This window comes from Lepus europaeus, chromosome 19, assembly GCF_033115175.1.
Source record: "Lepus europaeus isolate LE1 chromosome 19, mLepTim1.pri, whole genome shotgun sequence".
In the NCBI taxonomy this organism is placed as follows: domain Eukaryota; kingdom Metazoa; phylum Chordata; class Mammalia; order Lagomorpha; family Leporidae; genus Lepus; species Lepus europaeus.
Window position 1 is genome coordinate 10018925 of NC_084845.1, and position 16718 is coordinate 10035642.

General features: G+C 52.6%; 1 protein-coding gene across 1 annotated transcript; it reads right to left on the minus strand.

The window, feature by feature from the left end:
* Positions 1-842: 842 nt before the first annotated feature.
* LOC133747793 (zinc finger protein 234-like) lies at positions 843-12057 on the minus strand. The gene is given in 6 exon segments (XM_062176125.1): positions 843-4142; positions 8567-8632; positions 8635-8655; positions 9594-9720; positions 11138-11218; positions 11878-12057. Coding segments are annotated over 5 exon segments (2085 nt in total). The 5' UTR covers positions 11153-11218; positions 11878-12057; the 3' UTR covers positions 843-2286.
* Positions 12058-16718: the final 4661 nt, after the last annotated feature.

Sequence of the window (16718 nt, forward strand, 5' to 3'; positions counted from 1 at the left end):
CTCTTCAGAGCGGTGTACAGGGCCTTGAACAGTTACACTGGCATCACCCTGGAGTTTCTTAGGGGGCATTGGTCAGACAATGCTGTAGAAACGAGGAGGAGGCACAGACGAGTTCAGGTCTAGCCTTGGGCTCTCCACCTGGACAGCACTGTCAGTCACAGGCCCAGGCGCCAGACCCTGAAGAAGGAACTGCACAGTTGGGGAGGCCCCTGAGGAACAGGGCCCAGAGGAGGAGCCCCTTTTTCTAGGCCTAAGGGTGACACTGCAGTCCTCTCCCACTGCCAGGCTCCCTCCACTGTCTTGCAAAATGCACGACCGTGACCATCGGCTGATGTTTTCGAGCCCCAGTCTCAGCGCTGCCATTCCTAGGACAGATGGGCTAACGTCAGGGCGTGTACATCGTAGGGAGACAGACATCACCAAAACTGTGCCCCAGGAACACTGGCTTGGACTTTCGGCCATTCTGCTCCGAAGAGCAGACCTAGAAGAGCTGCGGCATACCAACACAGAAGACTAATGGTGGCATTAGGTTTGGCAGTCAATGGAGAAACAAACTGCAGTGTATCCATCCAGGCAACGCACTCAGCAGTGGAAGGAATGAAGTGCTGACTCATGTGGCAGGCCGCGCGTGCACTCACACACACGTGTGTGCACACACACACGCACTCTGCCTTTGGTTATGCTACAAAAGCTACAAGCTGAGTTTCCAAAGCCCATATTATGTATTCCTCTGTCGCTGTATATATCTACCATCGTTTTAATGACTTCAGAGTAAGAGGAATAAATTTATCAAAGCTCAAAATTCCTATAAATGAACGCATGCTTTCATTAAAAAAAAAATCAATGACATCATTAATGTTACTTGTCTCTGTGGCATTTTAATCTCATAATCGATTTCTATTTATTTGATCTCCATATCAAAGAGATATACATTGTATTCAGACATAGTTTCCAGAACTATGTTTTACTACTACAAAAAGGAAAAAGTATTTGAATGTCACTTTTCCCCCAATAATAAAGTTGATAAAATTATCAAATTTCCACAGGGTTGGTTTGTTTTTTGGTATTTGCTTCATAGATGTGGGGTAAGAATACAGTATGGCACTACCTGAGATGTTTTGATGAAAGAATGCTACAGTGACCTGAAGGCAATAATTTAAGGTTCAGATGGAAATACAAAGAATTAAAAATCAATAATAAATTCAATGTCGACAAAGAAAATTTTGTCATGCATAACGACGCTTGACACTTCCAAAGTGCGACAGTAAAACCCTCCTTCAACAGTTAACTTGTTACTGTAAGGTTAATAAAGCTTCCAGTCTAACGCTGTCAGAAGAAACCAACAACAACAACAAAACAGTTCAGCTTCTATCGTATGCCACTTTGGGAAACCAGCCAAGGCCCACATACTAAGAACCCACTCGCAGGAGGGAGGGAGCTGACTGCAGCGTCGAGCAATCTTGTGCATCCCAACAGCATTCATTCTCTGAAACGTTTTACTTCCCAGGTTCCCTTCTCTGGATGCGATCTGCAAATGCTGCACGTTCTTTCTGATCCGTTTAAGCAGCACGTACAGGGCACACTGCCAGTGCTACCCAGGGTTTTTTTTTTTTTTTTTTTTTTTTTTTTTTTTTTGACAGGCAGAGTGGACAGTGAGAGAGAGAGAGACAGAGAGAAAGGTCTTCCTTTGCCGTTGGTTCACCCTCTAATGGCCGCCGTGGTAGCGCGCTGCGGCCGGCGCACCGCGCTGTTCCAATGGCAGGAGCCAGGTGCTTATCCTGGTCTCCCATGGGGTGCAGGGCCCAAGGACTTGGGCCATCCTCCACTGCACTCCCTGGCCACAGCAGAGAGCTGGCCTGGAAGAGGGGCAACCGGGACAGGATCGGTGCCCCAACCGGGACTAGAACCCGGTGTGCCGGCGCCTCAAGGCGGAGGATTAGCCTGTTGAGCCACGGCGCCGGCCAACCCAGGGTTAACTGATGCAGCTGCAATGCTCCTGTCCCACCGACTGTCTAGGGACATCCATTTCGGCACACCCATCACTGTACATTTGTTAAAGGCCACAGCAAACACCTTCCCCTTCTAGTTCTGTCTTCTGAATAACATCTGATAGATGTCAAACTTGCGACTGAAGCCCTTACTGTACCACTTGCAAGGTTCTCAGCTGTGCGGGGTGCATAGAGATATTGCTTTAAACATGGATGCACATAAAACAAGTACCTTCTCTCTCCCCTGCAAAACCCAACACTTACAAGCACTGGTGTTGTATGTGAGCTTTGCAAAACGTCATGTTATAGAAGCCCTTTCCGTTGGCAAGGCTCTCAGGTTCTCGCCACGTTCATAACACGCATCTCCTGCATGGATTCTGTGATGGCTAACAAGGTTGGACCTCCAGCTGAAGGTCTTCCCACACACGGCACAGCTGTACGGCTTCTCCCCCGTGTGCACTCTCTGATGTGACTGTAGCTGTGACGACCAACTGAAGACTTTGCCACACTTGCCGCACCTGTACGGCTTCTCCCCAGTGTGGACGCTCTGATGCAGCTGAAGGCTGGAGGCCTGACTGAAGTACTTGCCGCACTCCCCACACCTGTATGGCTTCTCGCCCGTGTGGACCCGCTGGTGCATGGCCAGATTCAGGCTCCACTTGAAGCCCTTGCCACATGCCTCGCACCTGTACGGCTTTTCTTGCGTGTGCACTTTCTGATGGGCTTGGAGGTGTGAACTCCGACCGAAGCCCTTCCCACAGGCGTCGCATTTGAATGGTTTCTCGCCACTGTGGACCCTCTGATGGGTCAGAAGGTGCGAGGCCTGACTGAAGCCCTTCCCGCACTCCTCACAGTGGTACGGTTTCTCCCCCGTGTGGATCCTGCAATGAATCTTCAGATCTGCCCTCTGACTGAAGCCCTTCCCGCACTCGTCACACTTGTAGGGCTTCTCCCCAGTGTGGCTGAGCCGGTGAGTCTGAAGGCGTGAGCTCTGATTGAAGCCCTGCCCGCACTCCTCACACCTGTAAGGTTTCTCTACGCTGTGGGCTTGCCGGTGGATTTTAAGATATGAACTCTGCCGGAAGGCTTTCCGGCATATCTCACATTTATAGGGTTTCTCTCCAGTGTGAACCACCAAGTGGACTTGGTAATGGATTTTCATCCTGAAGCTCTTGCCACACTCGTCACACCTGTATGGCTTCTCCCCAGTGTGGACTCCTTGATGGGCCTGAAAACTTGAACTGTAAATGAAGCCCTTGCCACACACTTTGCACACGTACGGTTTCTCTCCCGTGTGGATTCTGCGGTGGGCCTGAAATTGCGAAGGCTGAATGAAGCTCTTGCCACATTCTGCGCACTTGTAGGGTTTTTCTCCTGTGTGGACCCTCTGGTGGATGTGCAGATTCGAGCTGCAGGTGAAGCGCTTCCCACACTCCGCACATCCGTACGGCTTCTCTCCCGTGTACACCATGCAGTGGTTACTGAGCGCTGATCTCCGGCGGAAGTTCTTGCCACATAAGTCACATCGGAACGGCTTCTCCCCAGTGTGGATTCTCTGATGTTCCTGCAGGTGGGACGCGTGAACGAAGGCCTGCCCGCACTCCTTGCAAGTGTGAGGTTTCTCTCCCGTGTGCAACTTGTGGTGCACGGTGAGTGTGGATCTGCGGGTGAAGCCTTTCCCACACTCTGCGCATGTGAACGGTTTCTCTATGGTGTGGACTTTCTGATGGGCTTGTAGACAGCAGCTCTGGCTGAACTCCTTACCACACTCGGCACACTTATAGTGTTTCTCGCCCTTGTGGACCCTCTGATGAACACGAAGAGCTGAGCTGTAACGGAAGCTTTTCCCACATTCATCACACGTATGAGACTTCTCTCCTAGCTGTGACTGGGCGTGGAGGCCAAAGCTGGAGCCGTCAGAGAACTTCTTACGCTCGTTACTCTGGAGAGATGTTTGTCCAGGGAGGGTCAAGCACAGTCCTGTCCCAACCTGGCAGGATGAATCACCTTGTTTGGGGAACCAAAGATGATGTAGCGTGGGGTCTTGGAGTCTGGTTGAGTCACCTGCAGGGTGCTCCCAGATCTGCTCACAAGAGCGCTCTTCACACGGCTCTGCTTCTGGAACTGTCTCCATCTCACCGTGGGTCCAATCTGCTGCAGGGACACAGAATTCAGGACGTCACACTTAGGTAAAGCACCGACACTTAATGGATCCGAGAAGGTTCAATCTGTCTTCTCCACTGGGCATCACGGTTTCTGATCTGCGTGCCCAGAGATGCTAGAAGTGACCCACCTGGCCACCCCCACTAGGCTTTACTATGTATTTCCATTTTATCTGAAAAGCAGAGACAAAGATCTTCCATCCACTGGGTCACTCCCCAGATGCCCACAACAGCCAGGGTGAGCCAGGCTGAAGACAGGAAGAGGACTCAATGGTATCGTCTCCCCCATGGGTGGCAAGGGCAAGGACCCAACTCCCTGAGCCAACACCTGTGACCTCCCAGGGTGTGCGTTAGCAAGAAGCTGGAACAGGAAGCGGAGCTGGGACTCAAACTCAGGTGCCCCCACGTGGGATGCAGGCATCACAGGCGCTGCGCCAAACACCCACCCCCGCTCCACTAAGCTTCAACAAGACCTGTGTGACACCAAGTCTCCTTCATGAGAGCAGTCAAAGACTTCATTTTAAAACATACAATACGTGGGGCCGGCACCATGGTGCAGCAGGTTGAAGCCCCTGGAGCTGCAGCGTTGGCATCCCATTTGGGTGCCATTTGAGTCCCGGATGCTCCACTTCCAATCCAGCTCCCTGCTAATGCACCTGGGAGAGCAGCAGAGGATGGCCCCAGTACTACGTGGGAAACCTGGATGGGATTCTGGGCTCCTGGCTTTGGCCTCGACAGCTCTGGCTGTTGCAGCTATTTGAGAGTGAACCAGTGGATGAAAGAGCTCTCTCTGTTTCTCTGTGTGTGTGTGTGTGTGTGCGTGCCTTACTCTCTGTCACTCTGCCTTTCAAATGAACAAGTAATCTATTAAGAGAGTACTTCTAGGGCAAGCCTTTGACCTAGCAGTTACGCTGCAGTTAGGATGACTGTGTCCCATGGATGCCTGGTTCCAGCTCCAGCAAAGACTCCAACTCCCTGGGCGGCACCAGTGATAGCTCAAGTAATTGGGTTCTTGTTACCAACACTGGAAAGTTCTATTGCAACCCCAGCTCCAGGCTTTGGTCCCAGCCCAGCCCCCATGCTATGAACATTTTGGGAATGAACCAGTAGGTGGGAGTGTGCGCTTTCTCTTTCCCTCCCTCCTTCAGACATATAAATAATTTTCTCTGGAAAATTTTTTTTAAAGATTTTATTTATTTATTTGAGAGGTAGAGTTACAGAGAGAGGGAGAGACAGAGAGAGAGGTCTTCCATCTGCTGGTTTACTCCCCAAATGGTCACAACTGCCGGAGCTGTGCTGATCTGAAGCCAGGAGCTTCCTCTGGACCTGCCACGCAGGTGCAGGGGCCCAAGGACTTGGGCCATCCTCCACTGTCTTCCCAGGCCATAGCAGAGAGCTGGATCGGAAGTGGAGCAGCTGGGACTCAAACCAGCACCCATATGGGATGCCAGCACTGCAGGTGGAGGCTTAGCCTAGTACCCCACAGCACCAGCCCCCTGAAACTTTTTTGTGAACAGGCACCTCTTGCTTTGCTTCAGTGGACACCTGACAAGCAGCCTCTATGTAGCTCTGCCATGGTCATTTCCTCGGAAAGCGACTTCAACATCTAGGTGACTGGGACGGCAACGTGGGACTCCTAACAACACACTAAAACACACCTAGCAGGTGTTTAAGCAGAGGGGACTGTAGTTCCGGCTCTTACAGGGCCTTTATGAGGACAAAAGGAACGGAAAGTTGAACTAGCAATGTACATCATTCCACAATCTGACAGGAATTCAGACCTCCAGGGGAAAAAAAAAATGCAGAGCTGGAATTTAATCTTTTCCCACCGAGACGGAGTCCCGGGGCAGGAGGGGGTCGCAGCGTCAACTCCTAAAGCTGGCCTGAGGCAGCGACTCCCACGAGCAGCACTGTTCCCAGCCAGCCACCCGGGCGGGCTCTGCTGAGCCTCAGCTCAGCCTCCAGGCCTTCTTCATCGCCCGGTGAGTAATGGCGAGCCCGGTCCTCACCCAGTTCTCCCAGGTAACTTCCGGCCCCTGGAACCTTTCCACCACCTGACGCGCCCTGTCATTGGCCGTCTGGACTGTGCACGTCTTTCCCACCATGGTGCAGCAGCGACAAGGGACAGCATTTCGCATCTTGGACACGACCCCCGTCTTACACCTTCCTACCTATGAGCACAGCCCACAACAATACAACAGAGTTCAAGGACGGACAGAGGGCTCCCAGGCGGACTTTCCTGTAAGGGCTGCAGCCAAGTCCCGGTGGGAAAACTTCTTTTCCAAGTCAGCTATCTGAAATATCAAAGGGACAGCGCAGGGCAGGAAAACACACACAGGTGGGAAACAAAAGAGAAAAAAATTTAAAAATCAAAGATGGCAAAAAATACTTGGAGGGAAAAGAAGGGAGGAGGCGCCACACATTGGCTCCTGCTGCAGCCTGGGACATGGAAGAACCGGTGTCTCACAACAGCTTCGCAAAGTAAAAGCCGAAACCCTGTCGTGAGGAGCGAATCCATTTAAAAGCTGGTCACAAGCATTCAGAAATAAAAAGGGGCCAGGCGAGGAACTCTGCGAGCCGTACCCCCCCGCAGGAGAGGGGTCACGTGGAGGCCCTGCTGAAGCCACGCCATGCGTCTAGGCGCCCGTGAAACCCTGCTTCTGCTCGCGGGAAAAGCGCGTTTCTTCACGTGGCCTACACTCAAAAAACCTTGAGCCTTTGGTTCTAGAAGGTACCCAGTCCATGACGAATCCCACTGGGAGACACGTGGGAAAAATACTGACACGTGCATAAGTCCCTTGTGGACGGCACTGTGGCTAACGGTTGTATTTAACCAGCTGACCCTTAAATGTCTCTCAAAGGACATGATGAGCTTGAAGCAGAAGTTTCTATTTTTCCCAGGTTATCATATCAGTTAGTTACACAGAAAACAAAGCCTTTTATAAAAATATAGGGAAAAATCACGTGAAATCTGTATATTGGCTATATCTGTAGGAAATAAAGGCACAACGTATTTAGCTGCGAGACTTGTGACATGCAAGCCTTAAATCCTCCCCTGCAGCACAGGGGCAGTGAGGCCTGGACGCAGGGACAGGGACAGGCGCTCCAGACGGGAGACGCTTTCAGTGAACCAAGTCTGCTGCCTGGTCACGGCCTAACGCCACGAGAAACGTCTTTTCCTTCTGTGGGGCTGCTACCAAGTCGGCACCAAAATCCTCGCTCAGAACGTAACCCTGTCCAGAAGTAAACAGACGCCCTACAGGGGACGTGGGAGAGCAACCAGGCAGGCATTCTGCTCGGTGCTCGCGACCACGGTGCACATGCACACACACGCGCACACACGCACGCACACCAAGGTGGAGAGGTGGCCACCTGCGAACAAATCCTGCTCCATACCCCATTCCCTCTGCCTTGCCTATGCCCGCCAGCTACCTGCGGCAGCCCTGCAGGCGGCACGCTCACCCTCCCAGAACACAGCGGTTTCTAGGGAGCTGCCACGGCCCAGGACTGCTCCAGGCCCTGAGGCTGGAACAACCAACAAGTGACACAGACACGGCTCCTCCACTCGTGGCCATCACACCGCAGCAGGGAGAGAGAGGTGGTGAGCGAGTGAAAAAATCCAGGCGAGCCGACATGAGGCAGGGCGGGGTGCGAGTGGCCATCTTTTCCATGAGGCGCTCAGAAAAGGTTTTTCTGATAAAAATAAAACTGGAGCGAGTCTTGAAGGAAGTGAAGGAGGCGCCGGACGGTTTGAGCCGTTTTCCCGGCAGGGCGCAGGGGCCACACGGGCGCCGGGTCAGGCAGAAGAATTGCCCCTAAAGAGCTCCCGACCCCATTCTCAGGGCCTGAGGACGTCAGGCTACAGGACCCAGGGGGCTCAAGCTTGCTGGTCAGCTGACCTGAAATGGAACACTGTACATCTGGGTGGACGCGGAGTAGTGAAGAGGGATTGTGTGAGAGGGAGGCAGAGGAGAAATCAAGGGCCAGCGTTGTAGCGCAGCGGGTTAAGCCGCCACCCGTGACGCTGTGTCCCATGTGGGCACCGGTTCGGGCCCTGGCAGACCCCCATTCTGATCCAGCTCCCTGCTAATGCCTGGGAAAGCAGCGGAAGATGGTCCAAGTGCTTGGGCCCCTGCACCCTGTGGGAGACCCGGAAGAAGCTCCTGGCTCCTGGCTTCAGCCTGGCCCAGACTTAGCTGTTGTGGCCACCTGGGGAGTGAACCAGCGGAGGGAAGATCTCTGTGTCTCTCTGTCACTCTGCCTTTCAAATAAATAGTCTTCAACAGGGGAGAGAGGTTGGGGCAAGAAGCCAATGCAGCGTAACGACAAACATTTCCCACCACATGGTGGCAACAGTGGTGGAGAGAAGAGAAACAGGAGCAACGTCTATGAGGACTCCTGCTGCTACGTTCTCACCTGATCTCCTTTCTCTTTGGGTTGCTGTCTTCACGTCCAGCCCTTTCCTGTTTCTGAGTGGGATGGATCAGGTGTGAAGGGGTGACACCCTGTGAACAGGCAGAGTCACATTTAAAACAAACTCACTAATGCTGCAACCTACTGGAAATATGGACTCCTACTGCATACTGACCACCAGGTCACTGAAAGCAGTACTTTTCAGAGCTGACGCTATGGCGCAGCAGGTTAATGCCCTGGCCTGAAGCGCCGGCATCCCATATGGGTGCTGGTTTGAGTCCCAGCTGCTCCACTTCTGATCCAGCTCTCTGCTATGGACTGGAAAAGCAGTAGAAGATGGCCAAAGTCCTTGGACCTCTACATTCACATGGGAGACCCGGAAGAAGCTCCTGGCTCCTGGCTTTGGATTGGCGTAGCTCAAGCTGTTGCGACCAATTGATGAGTGAACCATCGGATGGAAAACCTCTCTCTCTCTCTGCCACTCCTCTCTTTGTGTAACTCTGACTTTCAAATAAATAAATCAATCTAAAAAAAAAAAAGGCAGTATTTTTCATTCTTAAAATGACATTGAGGAAACACTAGTATTTTAGGCCCATGACACATATGTAAGTCTGGAGTATAAAACCCATCCCTGGGGCCAGCGCTGTGGCACAGTAGGCTAAGCTTTCCATATGGGTGCTGGTTCTAGTCCTAGCTGCTTCTCTTGCGATCCAGCTCTCTGCTATGGCCTGGGAAAGCAGTAGAAGATGGGCCAGGTCCTTGGGCCCCTGTACCCACGTGGGAGACCTGGAGGAAGCTCCTGGCTCCTGGCTCCTGGCTCCGGATTGGTTCAGCTCAGGCTGTTGGGGCCATTTGGGGAGTGAACCAGCAGATGGAAGACCTTTCTCTCTTGCTCCAGCTGGCCGGCGTTGGCTACACTAAAATTTATCAGTAGGACAGTCAGGTTCAAGACCTCCAGAACCTTGATCCCCTGAGCACACAAGGTCACTGCACAGGGTGACACCCAGTGCCCGAGCACGCCCGTCCTCACCCATGGAGAGCAGGTTCCGGAAGTTCTCCAGCATCACAGCCCGGTACAGCTCCCTCTGCGCAGCGTCCAGCAGCCCCAGCTCCTCCTCGCTGAAGACCACGGCCACGTCCTGGAAGGTCACCATCGCCTAGGGCAGCAGGGACAGAACATCAGCAGAGATCTTTTTTTTTTTTTTTTTTTTTTGACAGGCAGAGTGGACAGTGAGAGAGAGAGACAGAGAGAAAGGTCTTCCTTTGCCGTTGGTTCACCCTCCAATGGCCACCGCGGTAGCGCGCTGCGGCCGGCGCACCGCGCTGTTCCGATGGCAGGAGCCAGGTGCTTATCCTGGTCTCCCAAGGGGTGCAGAGCCCAAGCACTTGGGCCATCCTCCACTGCACTCCCTGGCCACAGCAGAGAGCTGGCCTGGAAGAGGGGCAACCGGGACAGGATCGGTGCCCCGACCAGGACTAGAACCCGGTGTGCCGGCGCCGCAAGGCGGAGGATTAGCCTGTTGAGCCACGGCGCCGGCCATCAGCAGAGATCTTAACCCCCGACAGCCGTCACCGTGACCAAGAAGAGGAGGCTGGGCGGGGAGCTGGCCTAGGTCTGCAGGGACTTAATCCATCTGTGGACCTTCTTCTATCCTGTCTAAGCCTCAGCACTGTGCCACAGTGCCGGCCCCAGGCATATTCTTTTCATAACTGATGTCTGGGAAAAGGTTACACCGGCAGGCTGCAGCTCTGCAGTGTCACTTAACACAGTGACGTGCCTGTCACCTGTCTGTAAGGGGGAAGCAGCTAAGTCTCCAGAGGCACACAACTCAACAGGAACACGAGGCAATCAAAAACGTGGACGCTTCCATGTTAAATTTAGAATGTCACAACTTAAAATGACATACATGGGGTCTGTGTGGTGGCACGGGGGTTACGCTACCACCTGTGCCACCAGCATCCCACATGGGTGCAGGTTCAAGTTCCTGGCTGCTGCACTTCCAATCCAGCTCCCTGCTATGGCCTGGGAAAGCAGCAGAAGATGGCCCAAGTGCTTGGGCCCTGCACCCACATAGGAGACGCCGGGTGGCGTTCCAGGCTCAAGGCTTTGGCCCGGTCCAGCCCCAGCCACCGAGGCCATTTGGACAGTGAAGCAGCAGATGGAAGATCTCTCTGTCTCTCCCTCTGTCTCATTGTAATGCTACCTCAAATAAATAAATAAATCTCTTAATAATAAAATGAGATATATAGGGATACCTCAAAAAGTTCATGGAAAACAGAATTAAGAGATAAGCATTTTGGTGCAAAAAAAAATCTTTGCAATTATGCATAGAAATATAGTTACCAACGTACATGAGGAAAAGAGCTAAAAAGTTTCAAAACCTAGTTTGTGAGCAGGGGAGTAAAGTGGGAAAATTGTTCATCCCCACGAACTTCTCTATTCTATAAAATATATAATAATCAGAGAAACAGAACCAAGCGCGGTTAAATCAAATGGGGCAAAGGCAGCCGCGGGCGCGCAGATTCTCAGGTATTTGCCGCCCTCCTTGGCCCTCTGAGGGCCACCACCCTTACCTCGCAGGCGGCCATTCCTCTCCCTCGTGCGGGGACCCGGAGCGTCCTGACGTCCGCAGGGCCCGGGAAGGGGAACGCGGCCTAGGGGCAGCCCCAGAAAGCGGAAAATGAGTCGCGAGAGGCGCTGCTCCCCGCACGGGCACCCGCGACACGGGACAGCCCGCGACTGCTCCGGGGAAGAACACGGGCCTCCTGGCCTCTCTCTCCAGGAGGCGCCTCTGCACACAGAATCCGCGCTCCCGGGCTCACGCCCGCCTCCACGAACACGGGAAAAAGCAGTGTCTCTCCGCGGAGCCGCTGTGGCACTAGTGAATTTGCTCGTGGGCCGTCACATTCTCAGGGCGACGCGCACTCGTCCGCACCGGGGCCACCCCGTGCACCTGCGCCCCGGGCTTCCCGAGGCCCCTCGTCGGGTCGCTGTCCCGGGCCCAAGCCAAGTCCCTCCCGGTCCCTCCCTCCAAAACGACGAGTCAGAACCCGCGTCTGCCGTGACCCAGGGTCCCGCGGGCACCGGAGGGGAGGCCCAGGGCCGCGGCAGCCCGAGCTCCGGCCCCAGCGAACACCCGTGCAGAGGCTCCCACCGCACCACCGCGTTCGGCTCCTAAAACCTCGGCACTGGGACGGCGCCCAGGTGCCCGCGCAAGTTCGGGAGCTGCGGGAAGGCTGGGGAGGCGCGAACCGGGCCGCCACCGACCCCAGCCCCAAGGAGAATGGGAGCCGCAACCCTCGCCGGGCCAAACCTCTGCTCTCCGCCGAGGCCTCTTAGTCTCGGATTCGACCGCCGGGTCGATGAGGTCCGCAGACGTCAGTCAGCCCGCAAACTTCGTAGGCCGGCGACATGCGGACCCGGCGGGAGCCACCAAGTCAACAGCAGCAACCTCACCGGGTCGGAGCGGAAGTGCCCGCGACGTCGCTGAGCCTGCGGACTACATTTCCCAGAATGCCCAGCACGCGCCGGCCTGGGCGGAAATGTGAACGACGCGAGAGGTACACTTCCCAGAATTCTCTCTGCCTGGGAGGAAGTGCACAGAAGCCCACCAAGCGGGGCGGGTACACTTCCGGTCTCGTGCCTGCTCCAGGCTGGGATTACGCGGAGCTCCTGGTTACACTTCCCGCAAGGCCCGTTCGGAATTAATCCCGCATTCCCTACCTCTGGGCGGTCACACGGGTACCTACACTGGAGACTTTTTGCTTTATGTCTTCTTGCGTCGTCCAGCGAAAATATCCCATACACTGGGCTTCCTGACGTCCCAACGCCCGCTTAGGACAGCAGGATTTCAGGAGCAAGCTAGGGGAGTCATATAAATATAACTGATTCATTTGACAGTCGGTTACAGAGAGAGAGAGGTCTTCCATCCGCCACTCGCTCTAGAGGACAACCGTCCAGGAATTACCAGTGACCGCTGAGAGGCCAGCAGATGACCGGAAGCAGGTGATCAGAGTGATCTGACCTGAGGCGGAAACTGACAGAAAGGGCGAGGCCCAGCGAGGAGAGAGGGCGGCACCGTGTGACGCCGTCGGTTGGCTTCTTAGGACAGACGACGGCCATCTGACAGGGCCAAAGGGGAAGCTGTGTCCACACAGATGATTTAGATTTTTTTTCTGGTATTAGTATCAAATTACAGAGAAAGACGTATGCATATTGCCTGATGTCCCAAAGCGAATTAACTACCGAGGACGCTGACGTGGGAGTCAGTCTCGCAAAGCTTACGATCTAATGTGATAGCACTGAGTTCATCAGGTGAGGGAGCGTATTTTACTATTAAGAGGTTTTTCCTTTGTGTGTGTGTGTGTGTGTGTTTGGTTAAAATATCTTTATTATAGTTAGTAATTTGAAAACTGCCATGTTGAAGGCCGGCGCCGTGGCTCAACAGGCTAATCCTCTGCCTTGCGGCGCCGGCACACCGGGTTCTAGTCCCGGTCGGGGCACCGATCCTGTCCCGGTTGCCCCTCTTCCAGGCCAGCTCTCTGCTGTGGCCAGGGAGTGCAGTGGAGGATGGCCCAAGTGCTTGGGCCCTGCACCCCATGGGAGACCAGGAGAAGCACCTGGCTCCTGCCATCGGAACAGCGCGGTGCGCCGGCCATTGGAGGGTGAACCAATGGCAAAAAGGAAGACCTTTCTCTCTGTCTTCCTCTACTGTCCACTCTGCCTGTCAAAAAAATAAAAAAATAAACTGCCATGTTGAACCACATTAAAAATAATGTAAAGAAAAATCTATCTAAAATATTTCTCCTTGACAATAACTATTGCTTTCCCGCCATAAACATGCATCTCACTGTTGAGGGTGTGTGGATCCCAGCTACATTTACTCCAGGAGCTAAGGAGCTTCCATCAGTCTCAGGCTGTAGCCCTACACAGCTACAAACTGCAGCCCGGTCCACCCCAGTTCAGCACACCCACTTTCCCCAGGCGCCTGAGCGGCCTCATCAGGATCCTTTTCCTTTACTAAGCCCCTGTCTATCTCACATCCTCACCATCGGCCTACACCTTTAAAAATGAAGTCTCAGGGCCAGTGTTGCAGCACAGCAGGTTGAAGCCGCCGGTGGCAATGCCAGCATCCCACATCGAAGTGCTGCCTCAAGTCCCAGCCTCTGCAGTTCCAATCCAGCCAATGGCTCAAGCACTTGGGCCCCTGCTCCTGGTGTGGAGATCAGGATGGAGTTACTGGTTCCTGGCTTTGGCCATTTAAAGAGTGAACGAACAAATGGAAGCTCGCTCGCTCGCTCTCTCTCTCTCTCTCTCTGCCTTTTAAATAAATCTTTTTTTAACTTTTATTTAATGCATATAAATTTCCAAAGTACAGCTTATGGATTACAATGGCTTCCCCCCCATAACTTCCCTCCCACCTGCAACCCTCCCCTTTCCTGCTCCCTCTCTCCTTCCATTCACATCAAGATTCATTAAATAAACAAATCTTTTAAAAATTAAATCTCAGGACCAGCATTATGGTGTAGTGGATTAAGTCACTGCCTGCAACACTGGCATCCTATATAGATGCGAGTTCCAGTCCGGGCTGCTCCACTTCTGGTCCAGCTCCCTGCTAATGTGCCTAGGGAAGCAGCGGAAGATGGTCCAAGTTTGGGGTCCCTGCCATCCACGTGGGAGACTCTGAAGAAGCTCCTGGCTTCAAACCAGCCCAGTCCCAGCCATTGTGGCCATTTGGGGAGTGAACCAGCAGGTGGAAGACCTCTCTGTCTCTCCCTCTCTACACTCTGCCTTTCAAATAAATAAAAAATCTTTTTAAAAAATGTAGTCCCATGTTCCATATCCATTTTTTCTAACTTAGTGTAAACTAGAAACTTTCTGTCAAAGTCAATATAAAAAAATCTAACCTCTTCCAGTTGATGATTGTATGGTGTTACATTGAATGCATGAAGCACTAAAAACAAAATAGCCCCTGGCCTCCCAAAGCTGACCTGGCATTAGCTGTAGCTAAGTGTTATTTTCCTTTGAAACATAAGCAGTGATATAAAATACACCGCTTAGATGGAACAAAAGCTAATGACGGAGCCTGTGATTAACTCCTCCATCTGCCTGATTCAATCGCTAAGTAATGCTTGCTTGTGACTTCAAAAACTTGCCTTGAGAAAGCCAGCAAAAGTTGCAAAGTAACCTGGCCCTTTCCTGTCAGCAGGGCCAGAGGATTGGATTTATGGGTTTTTAAAATTTTTTTTGAAGATTTAATTTACTTGAGAGGTAGAATTAGAGAGAGAGGGAAAGACAGAGAGAAAGATCTTGTATCTGCTGGTTCACTCCCTCAAACGGCCACAATGGCCAGAGGGCGGCTGATCTGAAGCCAGGGTCAGGAGCTTCTTCCAGGTCCCCCATGTGAGTGCAGGGGCCCAAGCACTTGGGCCATCTTCTACTGCCCTTCCAAGCCGTAGCAAGGAGCTGGATCAGAAGAGGAACAGCCAGGGCTCGAATCGGTGCCCATATGGGATTCTGGCATTGCAGGCGGTGGCTTTACCCACTATGCCACAATGCCGGCCCCATGATTCACTCTTTTGTCCATTGCCTTAGTTACCCTGAACTTACTTACTTTTTTTTAAAGATTTATTTATTTATTTGAAAATCAGAGTTACACAGAGAGAGGAGTCTTCCATCTGATGGTTCACTCCCCAGATGGCCGCAACGGCTGGAGCTGTGCCTATCTGAAGCAGAGCCAGGAGCTTCTTCCAGGTCTCCCACACAGGTGCAGGGGCCCAAGGACTTGGGCCATCTTCTACTGCTTTCCCAGGCCATAGCAGAGAGCTGGATCGGAAGTGGAGCAGCTGGGACTAGAACCGGTACCCATATGGGATGCCAACGCTTCAGGCCAGGGCGTTAACCCACTGTGCCACAGCGCCGGCCCCCTACCCTGAACTTTCAACCGGTAGTTCTTAAGGCACCTGCCAAAATACAAGGCACTTGTCTCCTCTTATTTCTGGCCACTCGACAATACCCAGATGGAACTCTCTTCTCCATTTAATGACATTTTCCCATTCTATTTCTTTTCACCAGCACTAAATTCCTTTGTCATCTCCACTTGTTTGGACATACGTCTCTTCACAGCTTCCCCATTAGCAACTGACTCCATAGCAAACAGAGGCAAAAGGACAGCAAATCCGGACCTGCACACACAGTGCTCCTAGGGCTTCTTGCATCCTATGCACTATGCATACGTGGCCACTCAACACGTGGCCAAAAGGACCCCAGAACATCCCTGGGCCTTCACACTTGCAATAATTTCCCAAATGTACAACTTTGTCTGAGATCTTGGGGCTAACCCAGGACTGCTATCAGGAATCTCTATTCTGTACCATCTGCAGAACAATCACAAATGACAGGTCAGACAATAACCATTCAGTTAGGAACGAAGACCTCAACCCAGCATCTTCCCAAGTGATGACTCCAGCACACCTACAGCACCAGCCTTGCCACCAACACCCCGAGATGTCCCGATCTTACGCTCAACTCTGTCAAGTAAGATTCCAGTACCCCTCAGCTCCGAGTTTCACACCTCGCTCCAGCTGCCCTTTCTCCTCGCTTGCTTTCCCCACTGCAATCTCCACAGCCCTGCTTACACTTTTTTCACAGCCCAGACAGCACTAATGTCATTGTAGACGTAACTGATGCTCCAACTCTCCTGCTCATTTAATATTTGCAAGTCCATTTTCTCCCGCCCTACAAAATATCATCACATTCTGCAAGAAGCTAAAGCTTATCAGTGGGTCTTTATGCCAAACCCTGATGAATGACAGTGCAAGCACACAGGACCTACCATTGCCTGTTACCTCCTCCACCTCACCAAGGAGCCCCCAGTTAATTGATGTATCCTTGTCCCTTCTATTCCTGCAACATATCTTGCCATTTTGGTGTAAGTTAGGGCCTTCAAATTAACCAGTTTATACCCACTGATGCCCCATAACTTATTTTCATTCCTTGAGTGAAACTATCCCTACACCAAAGCCTCAAATTCCACCACCACTCATGTTGCTGGGATGTAGATATAATAAATGCTCTCAGGCCAAGTCCCGACTCTACCCCAGTGATGACATCCCCTTGTCCAATAGTCCATGTCTGACTCTCCACTATTCCAGC